General features: G+C 40.9%; 1 protein-coding gene and 2 long non-coding RNA genes across 13 annotated transcripts in view; 1 reads left to right on the top strand and 2 right to left on the bottom strand.

Moving 5' to 3' along the window:
• Positions 1-64: 64 nt before the first annotated feature.
• On the bottom strand, positions 65-8,308 carry LOC135088956 (uncharacterized). 10 transcript variants are annotated; one of them, XR_010261300.1, is made up of 8 exons: positions 8,015-8,287; positions 5,336-5,421; positions 4,129-4,252; positions 3,319-3,560; positions 1,899-2,004; positions 1,493-1,679; positions 984-1,143; positions 65-420 (listed from the first exon to the last, which is right to left on the bottom strand). It is a non-coding gene; the product is annotated as an uncharacterized LOC135088956 (long non-coding RNA). The 10 variants fall into 10 exon arrangements; XR_010261291.1 differs by having other exon boundaries at positions 1,493-1,667; XR_010261293.1 differs by having other exon boundaries at positions 1,493-1,667; positions 7,920-8,280.
• On the top strand, positions 8,165-10,594 carry LOC135088967 (uncharacterized). 2 transcript variants are annotated; one of them, XR_010261344.1, is made up of 5 exons: positions 8,165-8,302; positions 8,974-9,162; positions 9,241-9,402; positions 9,549-9,753; positions 10,150-10,594. It is a non-coding gene; the product is annotated as an uncharacterized LOC135088967 (long non-coding RNA). The 2 variants fall into 2 exon arrangements; XR_010261345.1 differs by having other exon boundaries at positions 8,186-8,302; positions 8,978-9,162.
• A 759-nt stretch (positions 10,595-11,353) lies between these two features.
• Positions 11,354-12,415, bottom strand: part of LOC135089371 (ribosomal protein S6 kinase alpha-5-like) — a 5,369-nt gene continuing 4,307 nt past the window's right edge. The window contains exon 4 of the mRNA XM_063984936.1: positions 11,354-11,710. Within this exon, the coding sequence (XP_063841006.1) occupies positions 11,504-11,710 (207 nt within the window). The 3' untranslated portion in view covers positions 11,354-11,503. The remainder of the gene's footprint in view (positions 11,711-12,415) is intronic.

Raw genomic sequence — 12,415 nt, 5'->3', positions numbered from 1 at the left:
AGAGATTCCGTGAAAAGATGTTTAGATTAGAATGGCCTCGGAGAAGGATAATATCTGAATGGAATAAATTCATACTTTTTATTATAAAGGCCATACAAATGATGGAGATCAATAATATTCCATGCAATAAATTCTTTAAAATAAGCAGATGGAAAATCAATGCAAAAAAACTTCCTTTTTTTACCTTTCCTTTCTTTTCTTTTCTGTCTATCCTCAACACCAACCCTTTTCACCCCTGTCTGGCTTTAGGTCTCCGTGAACACTGATGCTTTTCCTGTGCACGTAGTGAACTGCTGACACCAGGTTCCTCACGACGACCGAAGCCCGAGGCGAGCCTCTGTGAACCTCTCGTGTTTCCTGATCCTCTGAGGCAGCCAGCTCTCCACCTCCAAGGAGCTGCATCACAATGTAGGTGTGTGCCTGTGAAACCAACATGAATTAGATACAGGCATACAATGATTAATGCAAGGAAAAGAAAATAATATGATCTTAAACTAATTGTTACTTAAACTGTTACTGATAAATCCTGTTGTTTTATATTGTAATTCTACACAGTAAAAATATAGATTTGAAAATATACTTTGTAAAACTCAGTAACTTCCACTACAGCCCATTAAACTAGAACCATGAAAACATCCTTGAAAACCCCAGTAACTTGCACTACAGCCTGTTAGACTAGAACCATGAAAACACCCTTGAAAATCCTAGTAACTTCCACTACACCCTGTTAAACAAAAACCATGAAAACACCCTTGAAAACCCCAGTAACTTCCACTACACCCTGTTAAACAAGAACCATGAAAAACACCCTTGAAAACCTCAGTAACTTCCACTACACCCTGTTAAACTCGAACCATGAAAACACCCTTGAAAACACACACACAGGCAACCCTTTCCCGGCCACACACACACACAAACCCTCTCCAACACACACACACACACACACACACACACACACACACAAACCCCAGAACACACCATACCTAATTGGCAGTTGCTTTTTCAGTTCCAGTCTTAACACTTCGCATAAACCCTCTCTGTGTAACTGCCATGACCAGGCCCAGGAAGGAAAACTTGCGGTCCTGCGCCAACGAGTCGTAACTATGCTTGTGGTGGGTCGCGAAGATCAGCGTTAACTCCAGGCTGGAATACAGGAACAGGTAGAGGAAGTAAACTCGGCTAAATTGTATTAATTTCATGCGTTCTACAGAGAGAGAGAAAGACAGATGTTTATGAATGAAGGGAGAGGAGGAGGAGGAGGAACGGGAGGTAGTGTGTGTGTGTGTGTGTGTGTGTGTATGAATGAAGGGAGAGGAGGAGGAGGAGGAACAGGAGGTGGTAATAATAATAATAATAATAATAATAATAAACGGTTTATTATTTAGGCAGTTGACAAACTGAAAATGTACATAGGGGATGGGGAAAAACTTAACATTAATCCTAAAGGTAAGTCTAATCTAGGAGGGAAATAATATTGATTGATGGCTCGCACCATGGTGGGAATCGCACTGAGTCTGTACCGGTCCGTGCGCGGCGCCTTCAGGGGCGTTATTCTGTTGTGGTGTCTGGTGGCACGGACCGGGCGAGGCGCATCGGGCGGCAGCATGTTTCTGAGACGCGGATGATGCAGTAGTCCCCTTCCAAACTTCTCCAGAGCCTCTCGGTGCCTGGTGGATATTCTGGACAGACTCAGGGGTGTGTGTGTGTGTGTGTGTGTGTGTGTGTGTGTGTGTGTGTGTGTGTGTGTGTGTGTTTGTGTTTCAGGAGTAAACATAAGGGAATATTTGCTAGTACACACACACACACACACACACACACACACACACACACACACACACACAATACTACAAACACGAACAAACACACAATACTGAACATACAAACACACACACACACACCTTCTCTGCCCAGGCCCTTGACACAGCTGACGGAGAACAGAGCCCTAGGATTGATCACCTCCCAAGCCTCGGTCAAACTGGCACCGATGTCCCTCCTCCTTCTGCCCTGCAGTGGAAGAACAAGACACAAATCTGACTCACACACGACGAGACAACAGCGAACGTAAACAAACAGTGTTGCCAACTCAGGGAAAGGGAGTTTTACTGTACAAGGGATAAAATACAAGTGAATCACCATGGAAACACCCTTTGAAAACCCACAGTAACTTCCACTACAGCCTTGATAACACTACTTACCCTAGATCACCCCCAAACACCCCTATATAACCCTGAAACACCACCAAGACACCATTAAACACCCCAAAACAAACTATTTACCTCAAAACACTTGCAAAACACTCCCAAAACAAAATTAAACACCCCAAAACACACTATTTACCTCAAAACACTTGCAAAACACTCTCAAAACACCATTAAACACCCCAAAACACACTATTTACCTCAAAAACTTGCAAAACACTCCAAAAACACCATTAAACATCCAAAAACAGACAATTTACCTCAAAACACTTGAAAAAACACCCCCAAAACACCTCCAAAACCCCAATAATACCCAAAAAAAGACAATTTACCTCAAAACACTTGAAAAAACACCTCCAAAACCCCAATAATACCCAAAAAAGACAATTTACCTCAAAACACTTGCAAAATCACCCCCAAAACATCTCCAAAACCCAAAAAATACCCAAAAAAGACAATTTACCTCAAAACACATGCAAAAACACCCCCAAAACACCTCCAAAACCCCAATAATACCCAAAAAACAGACAAAAACAGACAAATATACCCAAAAACAGACAATTTACCTCAAAACACTTGAAAAAACACCCCAAAACACCTCCAAAACACCCCAAAATATCTCAAAACATTCCTAAACACACAAACAGGAGTGTAATGAATTAATAAGTGAAAGAAAGCAAGAGAATGTAAACAAACAGATGATAATGAAAAGAAAAGTGATTTAAATGAGATTGTTAAGATGTTTTGATGGTTTATGGTAAGGAAAATGAGAGAAAGGGTTTGTAATGAATAGAAAGGGTTTGTAATGATGACAGAAAGGAAGGAATAAGAGGAAAAAGTAAAGAAATGAGGAAAGGAAAGAGAAAATGATGCTTTACTCACAATGCACCTCTCTTTAACAACATTCAGAGACACAAGGAAATACAAACAAATTACAAAATAAGCAAAGAAAGAAAAAATGAAAGGAAAAAAAAAATAAGCAAAAATTATACAAAAACAAAAAAAATATACATAATAAAAAAAATAAATGAGACACACACACACACACACACACACACACACACACACACACACACACACACGCACACACACACACACAAACACACACACACACACACACCTCAGGCAGCGATTCCTGGAAGAAGACAGCAAAGAATATTATGTTAGCCACAGTGAGAGTGCGTGCGTAGACAGCCGAGGCCGCGAATAAGTCACACAGGAGAGCTGAGAGGAATACAAGCCGCTGGTGTTGTGCTTGGAGTAACAGTCGAGGAGAGCAGAAGACACGGGCAGCACCACCTTCAAGCCTAGCAGGTCCAGGATCAGACTGCCGAATAACACCTTGCTTGTCCGTGCGTTCCTCTGTGGGTGTTAGGTTAGGTTAGGTTACGTTAGGTTAAGTGAGGTTAGGTTATGTTAGGTTAAGTGAGGTTAGGTTAAGTGAGGTTAGGTTAGGTTAAGTTACGTTAGGTTAGGTTAAGTGAGGTTAAGTGAGGTTACGTTAAGTTAAGTTAGGTTAGGTTAGGTTAAAATAGGTTAGGTTAAAAGAGGTTAGGTTAAGTTAGGTTAGGTTAGGTTAAGTTAAGTTAGGTTAAGTTATGTTAGGTTAAAAGAGGTTAGGCTAAGTTATGTTACGTTAAGTTAGCTTATGTTAGGTTAGGTTAGGTTAAGTGAGGTCTTTTTTATCTTTTATTTTTTCTCAGTATTTTTTTCTTATTGTACTTAGTTCCCTTTGACCAGTGTCCCTCCTATATATACAAAAAATAAAACAAAATAAATAAATAAATAAATAAAGTAAAACAAGAACATTTTTACGACTTTAAATCATTTTCCCGACACACTTGTGCATGGAGGCAGTGTTGCACGAGTGTTGAGTGACAAATATTGCATCTCAGCTTAGCAACACACACCAACACAACACCCTGCTCACCTTCTCCTTGATGTCCGCAGCCTGTACTGCCCCTCTGTCCCTGCCGTCCACCTCACCACCACTGCCGCCGCCACCGCCATCGCTGCCGCCAACTTGCTTGCCGGATCAGAGGGTTGCCGTTGCTCTGAAAGTTACATTAGGTTTGGTTAAGTGGGGCCGTGGGAAGAGGATGTAGGTTAGGTTAGGTTTGGTTAGGCTAGGTTATGTTAGGTTTGGATAGGTTTCTTTAGGTTAGGTTAGGTTAGGTTAGGTTAGGTTAGGTAAGGCTTGGCTAGGTTAGGCTTGCTTAGGTAAGGTTTGGCTAGGTTAGGTTAGGTTAGGTTAGGTTAGGTTAGGTAAGGCTTGGCTAGGTTAGGCTTGCTTAGGTAAGGTTTGGCTAGGTTAGGTTAGGTTAGGTAAGGCTTGGCTAGGTTAGGCTTGCTTAGGTAAGGTTTGGCTAGGTTAGAATTGCTTAGGTTAGGTTAGGTAAAGTTTGGTTAGGCCAGCTTGGGATTAAGACACGAGATAGCCAGTCTTTGGGAGGAGGAAGCACCAGACACAAGTTAGGGTAGGCTTCTTTGGGTTAGGCTTGGTTTGATTAGGGTCAGCTGAGGAGTGTGAAGCTCCACCACGTTAGGTTAAATTTGAGGTAATATTTTAGTCATTTTCTCTCTCACCACCAAAATTTTCCCACTGTGTAAACTTTGTTAATATTTTTTATCTGAAGGCTACAAAACACATCACTCGCTTTCCATCCCAGACCCCTAAACACCACCCCTTTCTTCCTTCCTTAGCATCAGCCAGCCAGCCTCTTTGGACTTAAATGAAGGAAACTTTTAAACACGTAGATATAATATAACATTTTCTTCTTCACACACACACACACACACACACACACACACACACACACTGCTTCCGTGACGTGGGAGAGTGAGGAAGAGCGAGAAAGAGTTTTATCACCAGCTAGAAGGAAATTACCGCTTTGTTTACATCTGACAAGAGAAAACGCGGCTGTCACTTCTGTCAACGGGTAACTAATACAAAGCTGAGAGAGAGAGAGAGAGAGAGAGAGAGAGAGAGAGAGAGAGAGAGAGAGAGAGAGAGAGAGAGAGAGAGAGAGAGAGAGAGAGAGAGAGAGAGAGAGAGATTGTCATATAACCATTTTATACTCAAGATAATAAAAGACAGCAAGCGTTTAATTATTAATTTTCCAACTTTCTTCGCTTGCCTAAACTTTCTTCCACACTGCTGGTGGTGATGGTGGTGGTGGTGGTGGTCTTCCTGCTTCCCTATTTCGTCCCTCTACATTTGTATCTTAAAAGAAAAAAAGATCGTATTACTGAATCAACACCAATGAACACTTAACCTTACCTAACCTAAAGTGTACCTCTGTTTTTACCCTCTACCCATCACTACAACCTCCAGTACCTTCCCCTGCTAGGACTCCAACACCACAACACCTCGTACAGACCCAGACATCCCACACACGTGCATCTAGAAGCTTCATACATCACAACACACGCTATAACACCCCTGACACGCTTCTACTATCACAGTCCCCCCTTAAACACTCCAGAACCTTTTATTTTACCTCCAGCACACCACTTCTACCCTCAAAGACCCAGTACTTATCTGCAACATGCCTATAACATAGCCAAAACACCTCAAAAGCAACTCCAACCACACTAAAACACCTTAAAACACCTTAAACACTCTTAAACGCACAAAAAACACCCTAAACACATCGAAAGTGCACCAAAATATCCCCAAACACACTTAAAATACTCCAAAACTCACCCAAATGGACTTAAAACGCATCCAAAACACACCGTACCTACCCAAAAAACACTCAAACTCATCCACAACATCCCAAAACACACTTAAAACATCGCAAAACACTGAAAACGGCCCAAAACACACTTAAAACACCCCAAAACACCCAGACTGACATAAAATACCCACAAACGCACCCAAAATTCCCCGGTATCCACACAAAACACACCTAAACTCGTCCATAACATCCTAAAATACACTTGAAACATCACAAAACATTGAAAACAGTCCAAAACACACTTAAAGCACTCCTAAACAAGCCTAAGACACCCCAAAACACACCAGGAACGCTAAATATTGACTCAAACATCACCAAATCCCTAAAACACACACTTCAACACCCTTTCAACACCTCCAGACACACTGCAACACTCCCTAAACACCTCCAGACACACTCCAACACCTCTTAAACACACCAAATACACTGGAAGCACTGTCAGGGAAGACAAATACTACCAAGACAGACAGGGCAGCAGGGAAAATTAAGCTAAATATTGTTTTCTTAGCATTTTTCTGTTTTACCACCTCCTCTATTCCTTCTCCCTTCATCTTCCTCCTCTATTTCTCTTATTTTCTTACTCATTCTAGTCTTATCTACACGTCTGAGTCTAGAAAGACATGGAAACACCAGGAAAACACTGCAAAATACGATAAATATTACCGAGGAGACAGCGGAGCCGATCAAGGTCCCTGGTCCATGATGGCGGCCGTGACGTCACGGCAATTTTACGTACCGTAACGGATTTCATTTCGAAATTGACCCCTCGAAAAAATGGAGCTAGGCTGAAATGCCTTATATATTCTGACTTGATAAATACTTAAACAAATATCCACAATATTAAAACAGCTCTAGCCTGAGTAGTATTTAAAAAATATCCAAATTAAATATGGAAAAAGTGTTGAAATATTCGGCACAATTTAAATCATTGAAAAGTCCACAACATTTGAATTTTTAGGAACGTAAAAAATTTTAAAAAATCTGAACTATCATCTTACACCATCAAAAGTGACCTGGAACAAGAAGTAAACAAATAAAACCGAAATTGTGTAAAAACCAAGTGTTGAACCTAAATACGATTAAAAACCACTGAAAAGTCCACCTATTTTGACTCAACAACAAGATAAAACACTTTAAAACATACAAACAATTTTTTCAAGCAATGAAAAGTTAGTTACAAGCTCAAATAGAGAGACAATAACACAAAAAGTGTTGTAATAACAACTTTTAACAGGACCATAAACCATTTTTAAAGTCCACTTATTTCTCTCAACAGGAACCAAAAAACATTTTAAAAATCATAAGCAATTTTTAGAAATACAAAAGACGTAGTTAGAACGTGAAATAAAAAATCAAGTTTGTCAAAATACTGCTAAAAAAACACCCCGCATTTTCGGCAAGCAACACAAAATTGAACACAACTCAACACAAGCCACGAAAATACTTCTAAAGCAAATAATTATTTTTATAAACCATAAAAAACATGCTATACCAGCAGAATAAAGAAGTTAAGAAAAAAATAAAAAAAATATTGGAACCCACAGGTTGAAGCAGGTTGGCAGAGGTAGCCAGGCATCATGGCGGCCCTTGTCAGTGGAGAGAACGGCCGCTATTTTGCCTGTTATTCTTCCATCGTAACTAAATGAGGCAATGGCAGATATATCTAGCTAGCGGATATGAAAGCCTAGTTATGTGGCTCCACTTAGTGACGTGTTAGGCTTACAATAAGTGAGAAATGAAGCAGATATTGGCGGACAAATGGGGAAGGCTGCCTCCACCTCGGCTGATAACATTAGTTAAGTGTATTTTTTTGACGTCTTTATAATTCCTGTCATGGTTAATTAGTAAGAGTTTTGTGGTGGAGGCTTGGAGCGCTTGTGGCACCGTGGAATGCTGAGTCACATCAATATATTCTTAACGAGGTGCAAAAACATGAAATACGAGGCTTAACAATAAATAAACAGTAAGATTAACCACTGACCTGACAGCCCTGTGTTGTTGTGGGTGACACGTACCGCCTATTACATCAGACTGTGCAAATTACCTGGCTGGACAAGTGGTGGGCGAGTTTCTTACCAATATTAGCCTTGGTGGCCCTGTAGGCACCTCCCGGCAGGCACCAAGCTTGAACCAGCACATCCAGGAAGCCACGCCCCTGTCACTGTCTTGTTCTGCGAAAATACATTAAATAACGCAGCAGTTTATGGCACCCTTGGAACAGAGTGCCTTGCTGTTGACGTCCGGTGCTGTGTCGTCCCACATTAAATAAAGCAGCAGTTTATGGCACCCTTTGAACACAATGCCTTTCCGTCTGGCGTGTCTGGCGTCTGGTACTGTGTCATCCCTCCCAGCCTGCTCCGCACAGTACGCACCCAAACACTTTTAGCTTTCAATAACAAGCACCAACTTCTTTTATATTGTACTAAACTAATAGAAAATTAAATATAAAGAATTATAAGCGTGTAAAAATAAATCTCAGGCCATTATAACTGTAATTGTCAAAGTATCTAGACGTTACTGATTGAAGCGCTAAATTCAAACTGGTCCTGGCGGGGCTTACGCTGCAATGTCTCGTCCCTTGTGTGGCGTAATGTGAAATCATTGAAAAACTTGTGTGAATTGAAGGCTTGGCTTAATACTGTGTTATATCTCAGCTTATCATTATTAAGTATTTACCATTTGACGTTAAAAAACAACAATACTTCACAGAGATATCCAAGTATAACAAAGGCTTCCATACTGTAGCTAATGATCAACAGAGAATTACCAGCCTTTCTCTGTGTGTCAAGGAGAGCCCTTAGGGAAACGTTCGTGTGCGTGTGTGTGTGTGTGTGTGTGTGTGGTATGGAAAGATATAATTGCTTAAGTACAGCCTCTCTCTCTCTCTCTCTCTCTCTCTCTCTCTCTCTCTCTCTCTCTCTCTCTCTACGTATTTTGCCTGTCTGCCCTCGTGTGTGTGTGTGTGTGTGTGTGTGTGTGTGTGTGTGTGTGTGTATCTCATTTATTTATTTAAGTTATTTTTCTTCTTCACGCAGATAGTAATTGACGAACACAACACACCACGTGGAGAGAAGCAAGGTGTGGAGTACCCAAGCCTCTCACAGTCCATGCTAGTAGACTCACCCTGCATGTGGAGATCTCCCAAAATGCACGGAGGTTATTCCAGAGCTGCAGGACAGAGTACTTGAGGCCATTGGTGAACAGAAAGCTGAGGTTGAACAAAGGTAGAGTAAAGATTACACTGACATTTGGGACATTGACATTGTTTGTTACCAGTATTATATTGATTCCTTTTATTTCAGCCAAGAATTGATAGCTGCCCAAGGTGTAAGCAAGATTCACAATGATGAGGTCATTGTGACGTGTGCAATGTGTCCACTGGTCTTGGCCTTCCTGACCAAGGCAGCCACACAAAGGAAATTCCACGTTATTGTTGCCGAACGTGCCCCTAAATATGATGCAAGGTGTTTTATGCGTCTCTTTCACGTCATCGTGTCTGATGTGCACAATACATAACACAGGGACTGCCACATGTAGGGGTGATGGCTTCTTGCAGCTTCCTTTATTTTATTATGTTCTTATGTTCTCAATACATCTTTTACTTGTGCAGGGTCACCCAGTGGCAAAAGCTTTATGTACTGCTGGAATTGAGACAACATTAATTCAAGACTCTGCAGTGTTCCCCATCATGTCACGTGTCAACAAGGTCATCAAAGGTCATCGTTGGCACCGAGACGGTGGTGACCAACGGAGGCATTGAGACCTTTGTTGGTGCAGCCTCTCTTGCCTCACCACCAAAGTTTTATTCTGTTTCAGTAAGTTTTATTTGTTAGTCATTATCCTGATACCTCTTTCAGTGGGGCAGTATTTGAAACATATTTACTGTTGCAAATTGAACAGGGAAGGTATCACAAAAGTACATACCATTTTATTCTCACAGAAATTCTTGATTCCAGTTTTTGATACATTCCTTTTCCACATGTTTATTTCGTGTAGGTGGATATACATTCCTCGTGTTGAGTGTTGGATGGTCCTTTCTCAAACCTCAACCTGTTGTTGTCTCATGTGGAGCTAGATACTATCAGATCAGTACCATCAGATCAGTCGGCGGTCCCGTTGATGCCGGATAAGAGGGATTTTACTGTACCCTGTTTATCTTGCACTTAGCTTTAAATAATGGCTGCTGACCATTTAAATCTCTTTTATTTCAGTCGAGGTACTGCACCATCCTACGTGTACCGGCAGCTTAGCAAACTGTACCGTCCCACTTCTTGTGATCTCTAAGGTAACAGCTTTAATCCTTGCAAATAAGGAATAAGAGAAAAGAGACACACCTGCCATTTGTACTGTTATGCTGTAGTGTTCTGTCATTTTTTTCCTCTTTTATCCTAGAACCATTTTTGGTCATTCATGTTTCTAAAAATTATTATACAAAAATGTTGAGCTTAATATGTTTGGTGTAGTTTTTTGTAACATGTGTTATTATTGTTAATGTGTGTGGTTCCCCTCAGGAAGAATGTTGCAGTATTAGCAGTAATGTTACAGCCAATGGAAGTGTCTGTATTGTGCTTTGGTGGGAGGTTAATTTGATGTATTTTTAGAGTTGTGCAGGATATTATAGCAAGCCCTCAAAATAAAGAAAATAACTATAGAAAACACTCCTTGTATTGAAAACACCACTGCAGAGAAATCTCTAATGAAACAGGAAACCCTACATTCAGTACTGTGTGGTTGTTGCAGTAACACTGAGCTAAATGCCTTTTGGATGGTTGTACACTAAAAATAATGTAAAAATGCCTATAAACAACTGTCCCTGCATTAAAAACCTTTCATCATAAAATTACACACAAGATACTCAACCAGTGCATGAATGTTCAAGCGGTACCATTTGCTCCCTTCTGCACAGCTTGCAGCAACACTTCTGGCGCTGCATAGTGAACAGTGAAGCACGGTGTCTTCGTGCTGCCATCCTTTTCCTTGTCAGGCATCAAATGTGCAAACCCAAAATCCACAATCTTAATAACTGAATCTTCAGAAGAATCCTTGAACAAGAGATTCCGTGAAAAGATGTTTAGACACTAAAAATAATGTAAAAATGCCTATAAACAACTGTCCCTGCATTAAAAACCTTTCATCATAAAATTACACACAAGATACTCAACCAGTGCATGAATGTTCAAGTGGTACCATTTGCTCCCTTCTGCACAGCTTGCAGCAACACTTCTGGCGCTGCATAGTGAACAGTGAAGCACGGTGTCTTCGTGCTGCCATCCTTTTCCTTGTCAGGCATCAAATGTGCAAACCCAAAATCCACAATCTTAATAACTGAATCTTCAGAAGAATCCTTGAACAAGAGATTCCGTGAAAAGATGTTTAGATTAGAATGGCCTCGGAGAAGGATAATATCTGAATGGAATAAATTCATACTTTTTATTATAAAGGCCATACAAATGATGGAGATCAATAATATTCCATGCAATAAATTCTTTAAAATAAGCAGATGGAAAATCAATGCAAAAAAACTTCCTTTTTTTACCTTTCCTTTCTTTTCTTTTCTGTCTATCCTCAACACCAACCCTTTTCACCCCTGTCTGGCTTTAGGTCTCCGTGAACACTGATGCTTTTCCTGTGCACGTAGTGAACTGCTGACACCAGGTTCCTCACGACGACCGAAGCCCGAGGCGAGCCTCTGTGAACCTCTCGTGTTTCCTGATCCTCTGAGGCAGCCAGCTCTCCACCTCCAAGGAGCTGCATCACAATGTAGGTGTGTGCCTGTGAAACCAACATGAATTAGATACAGGCATACAATGATTAATGCAAGGAAAAGAAAATAATATGATCTTAAACTAATTGTTACTTAAACTGTTACTGATAAATCCTGTTGTTTTATATTGTAATTCTACACAGTAAAAATATAGATTTGAAAATATACTTTGTAAAACTCAGTAACTTCCACTACAGCCCATTAAACTAGAACCATGAAAACATCCTTGAAAACCCCAGTAACTTGCACTACAGCCTGTTAGACTAGAACCATGAAAACACCCTTGAAAATCCTAGTAACTTCCACTACACCCTGTTAAACAAAAACCATGAAAACACCCTTGAAAACCCCAGTAACTTCCACTACACCCTGTTAAACAAGAACCATGAAAAACACCCTTGAAAACCTCAGTAACTTCCACTACACCCTGTTAAACTCGAACCATGAAAACACCCTTGAAAACACACACACAGGCAACCCTTTCCCGGCCACACACACACACAAACCCTCTCCAACACACACACACACACACACACACACACACACAAACCCCAGAACACACCATACCTAATTGGCAGTTGCTTTTTCAGTTCCAGTCTTAACACTTTGCATAAACCCTCTCTGTGTAACTGCCATGACCAGGCCCAGGAAGGAAAACTTGCGGTCCTGCGCCAACGAGTCGTAACTATGCTTGTGGTGGGTCGCGAAGATCA

This window comes from Scylla paramamosain, chromosome 32, assembly GCF_035594125.1.
Source record: "Scylla paramamosain isolate STU-SP2022 chromosome 32, ASM3559412v1, whole genome shotgun sequence".
Taxonomy (NCBI): domain Eukaryota; kingdom Metazoa; phylum Arthropoda; class Malacostraca; order Decapoda; family Portunidae; genus Scylla; species Scylla paramamosain.
This window is presented reverse-complemented; position numbering and strand designations above follow the sequence as displayed.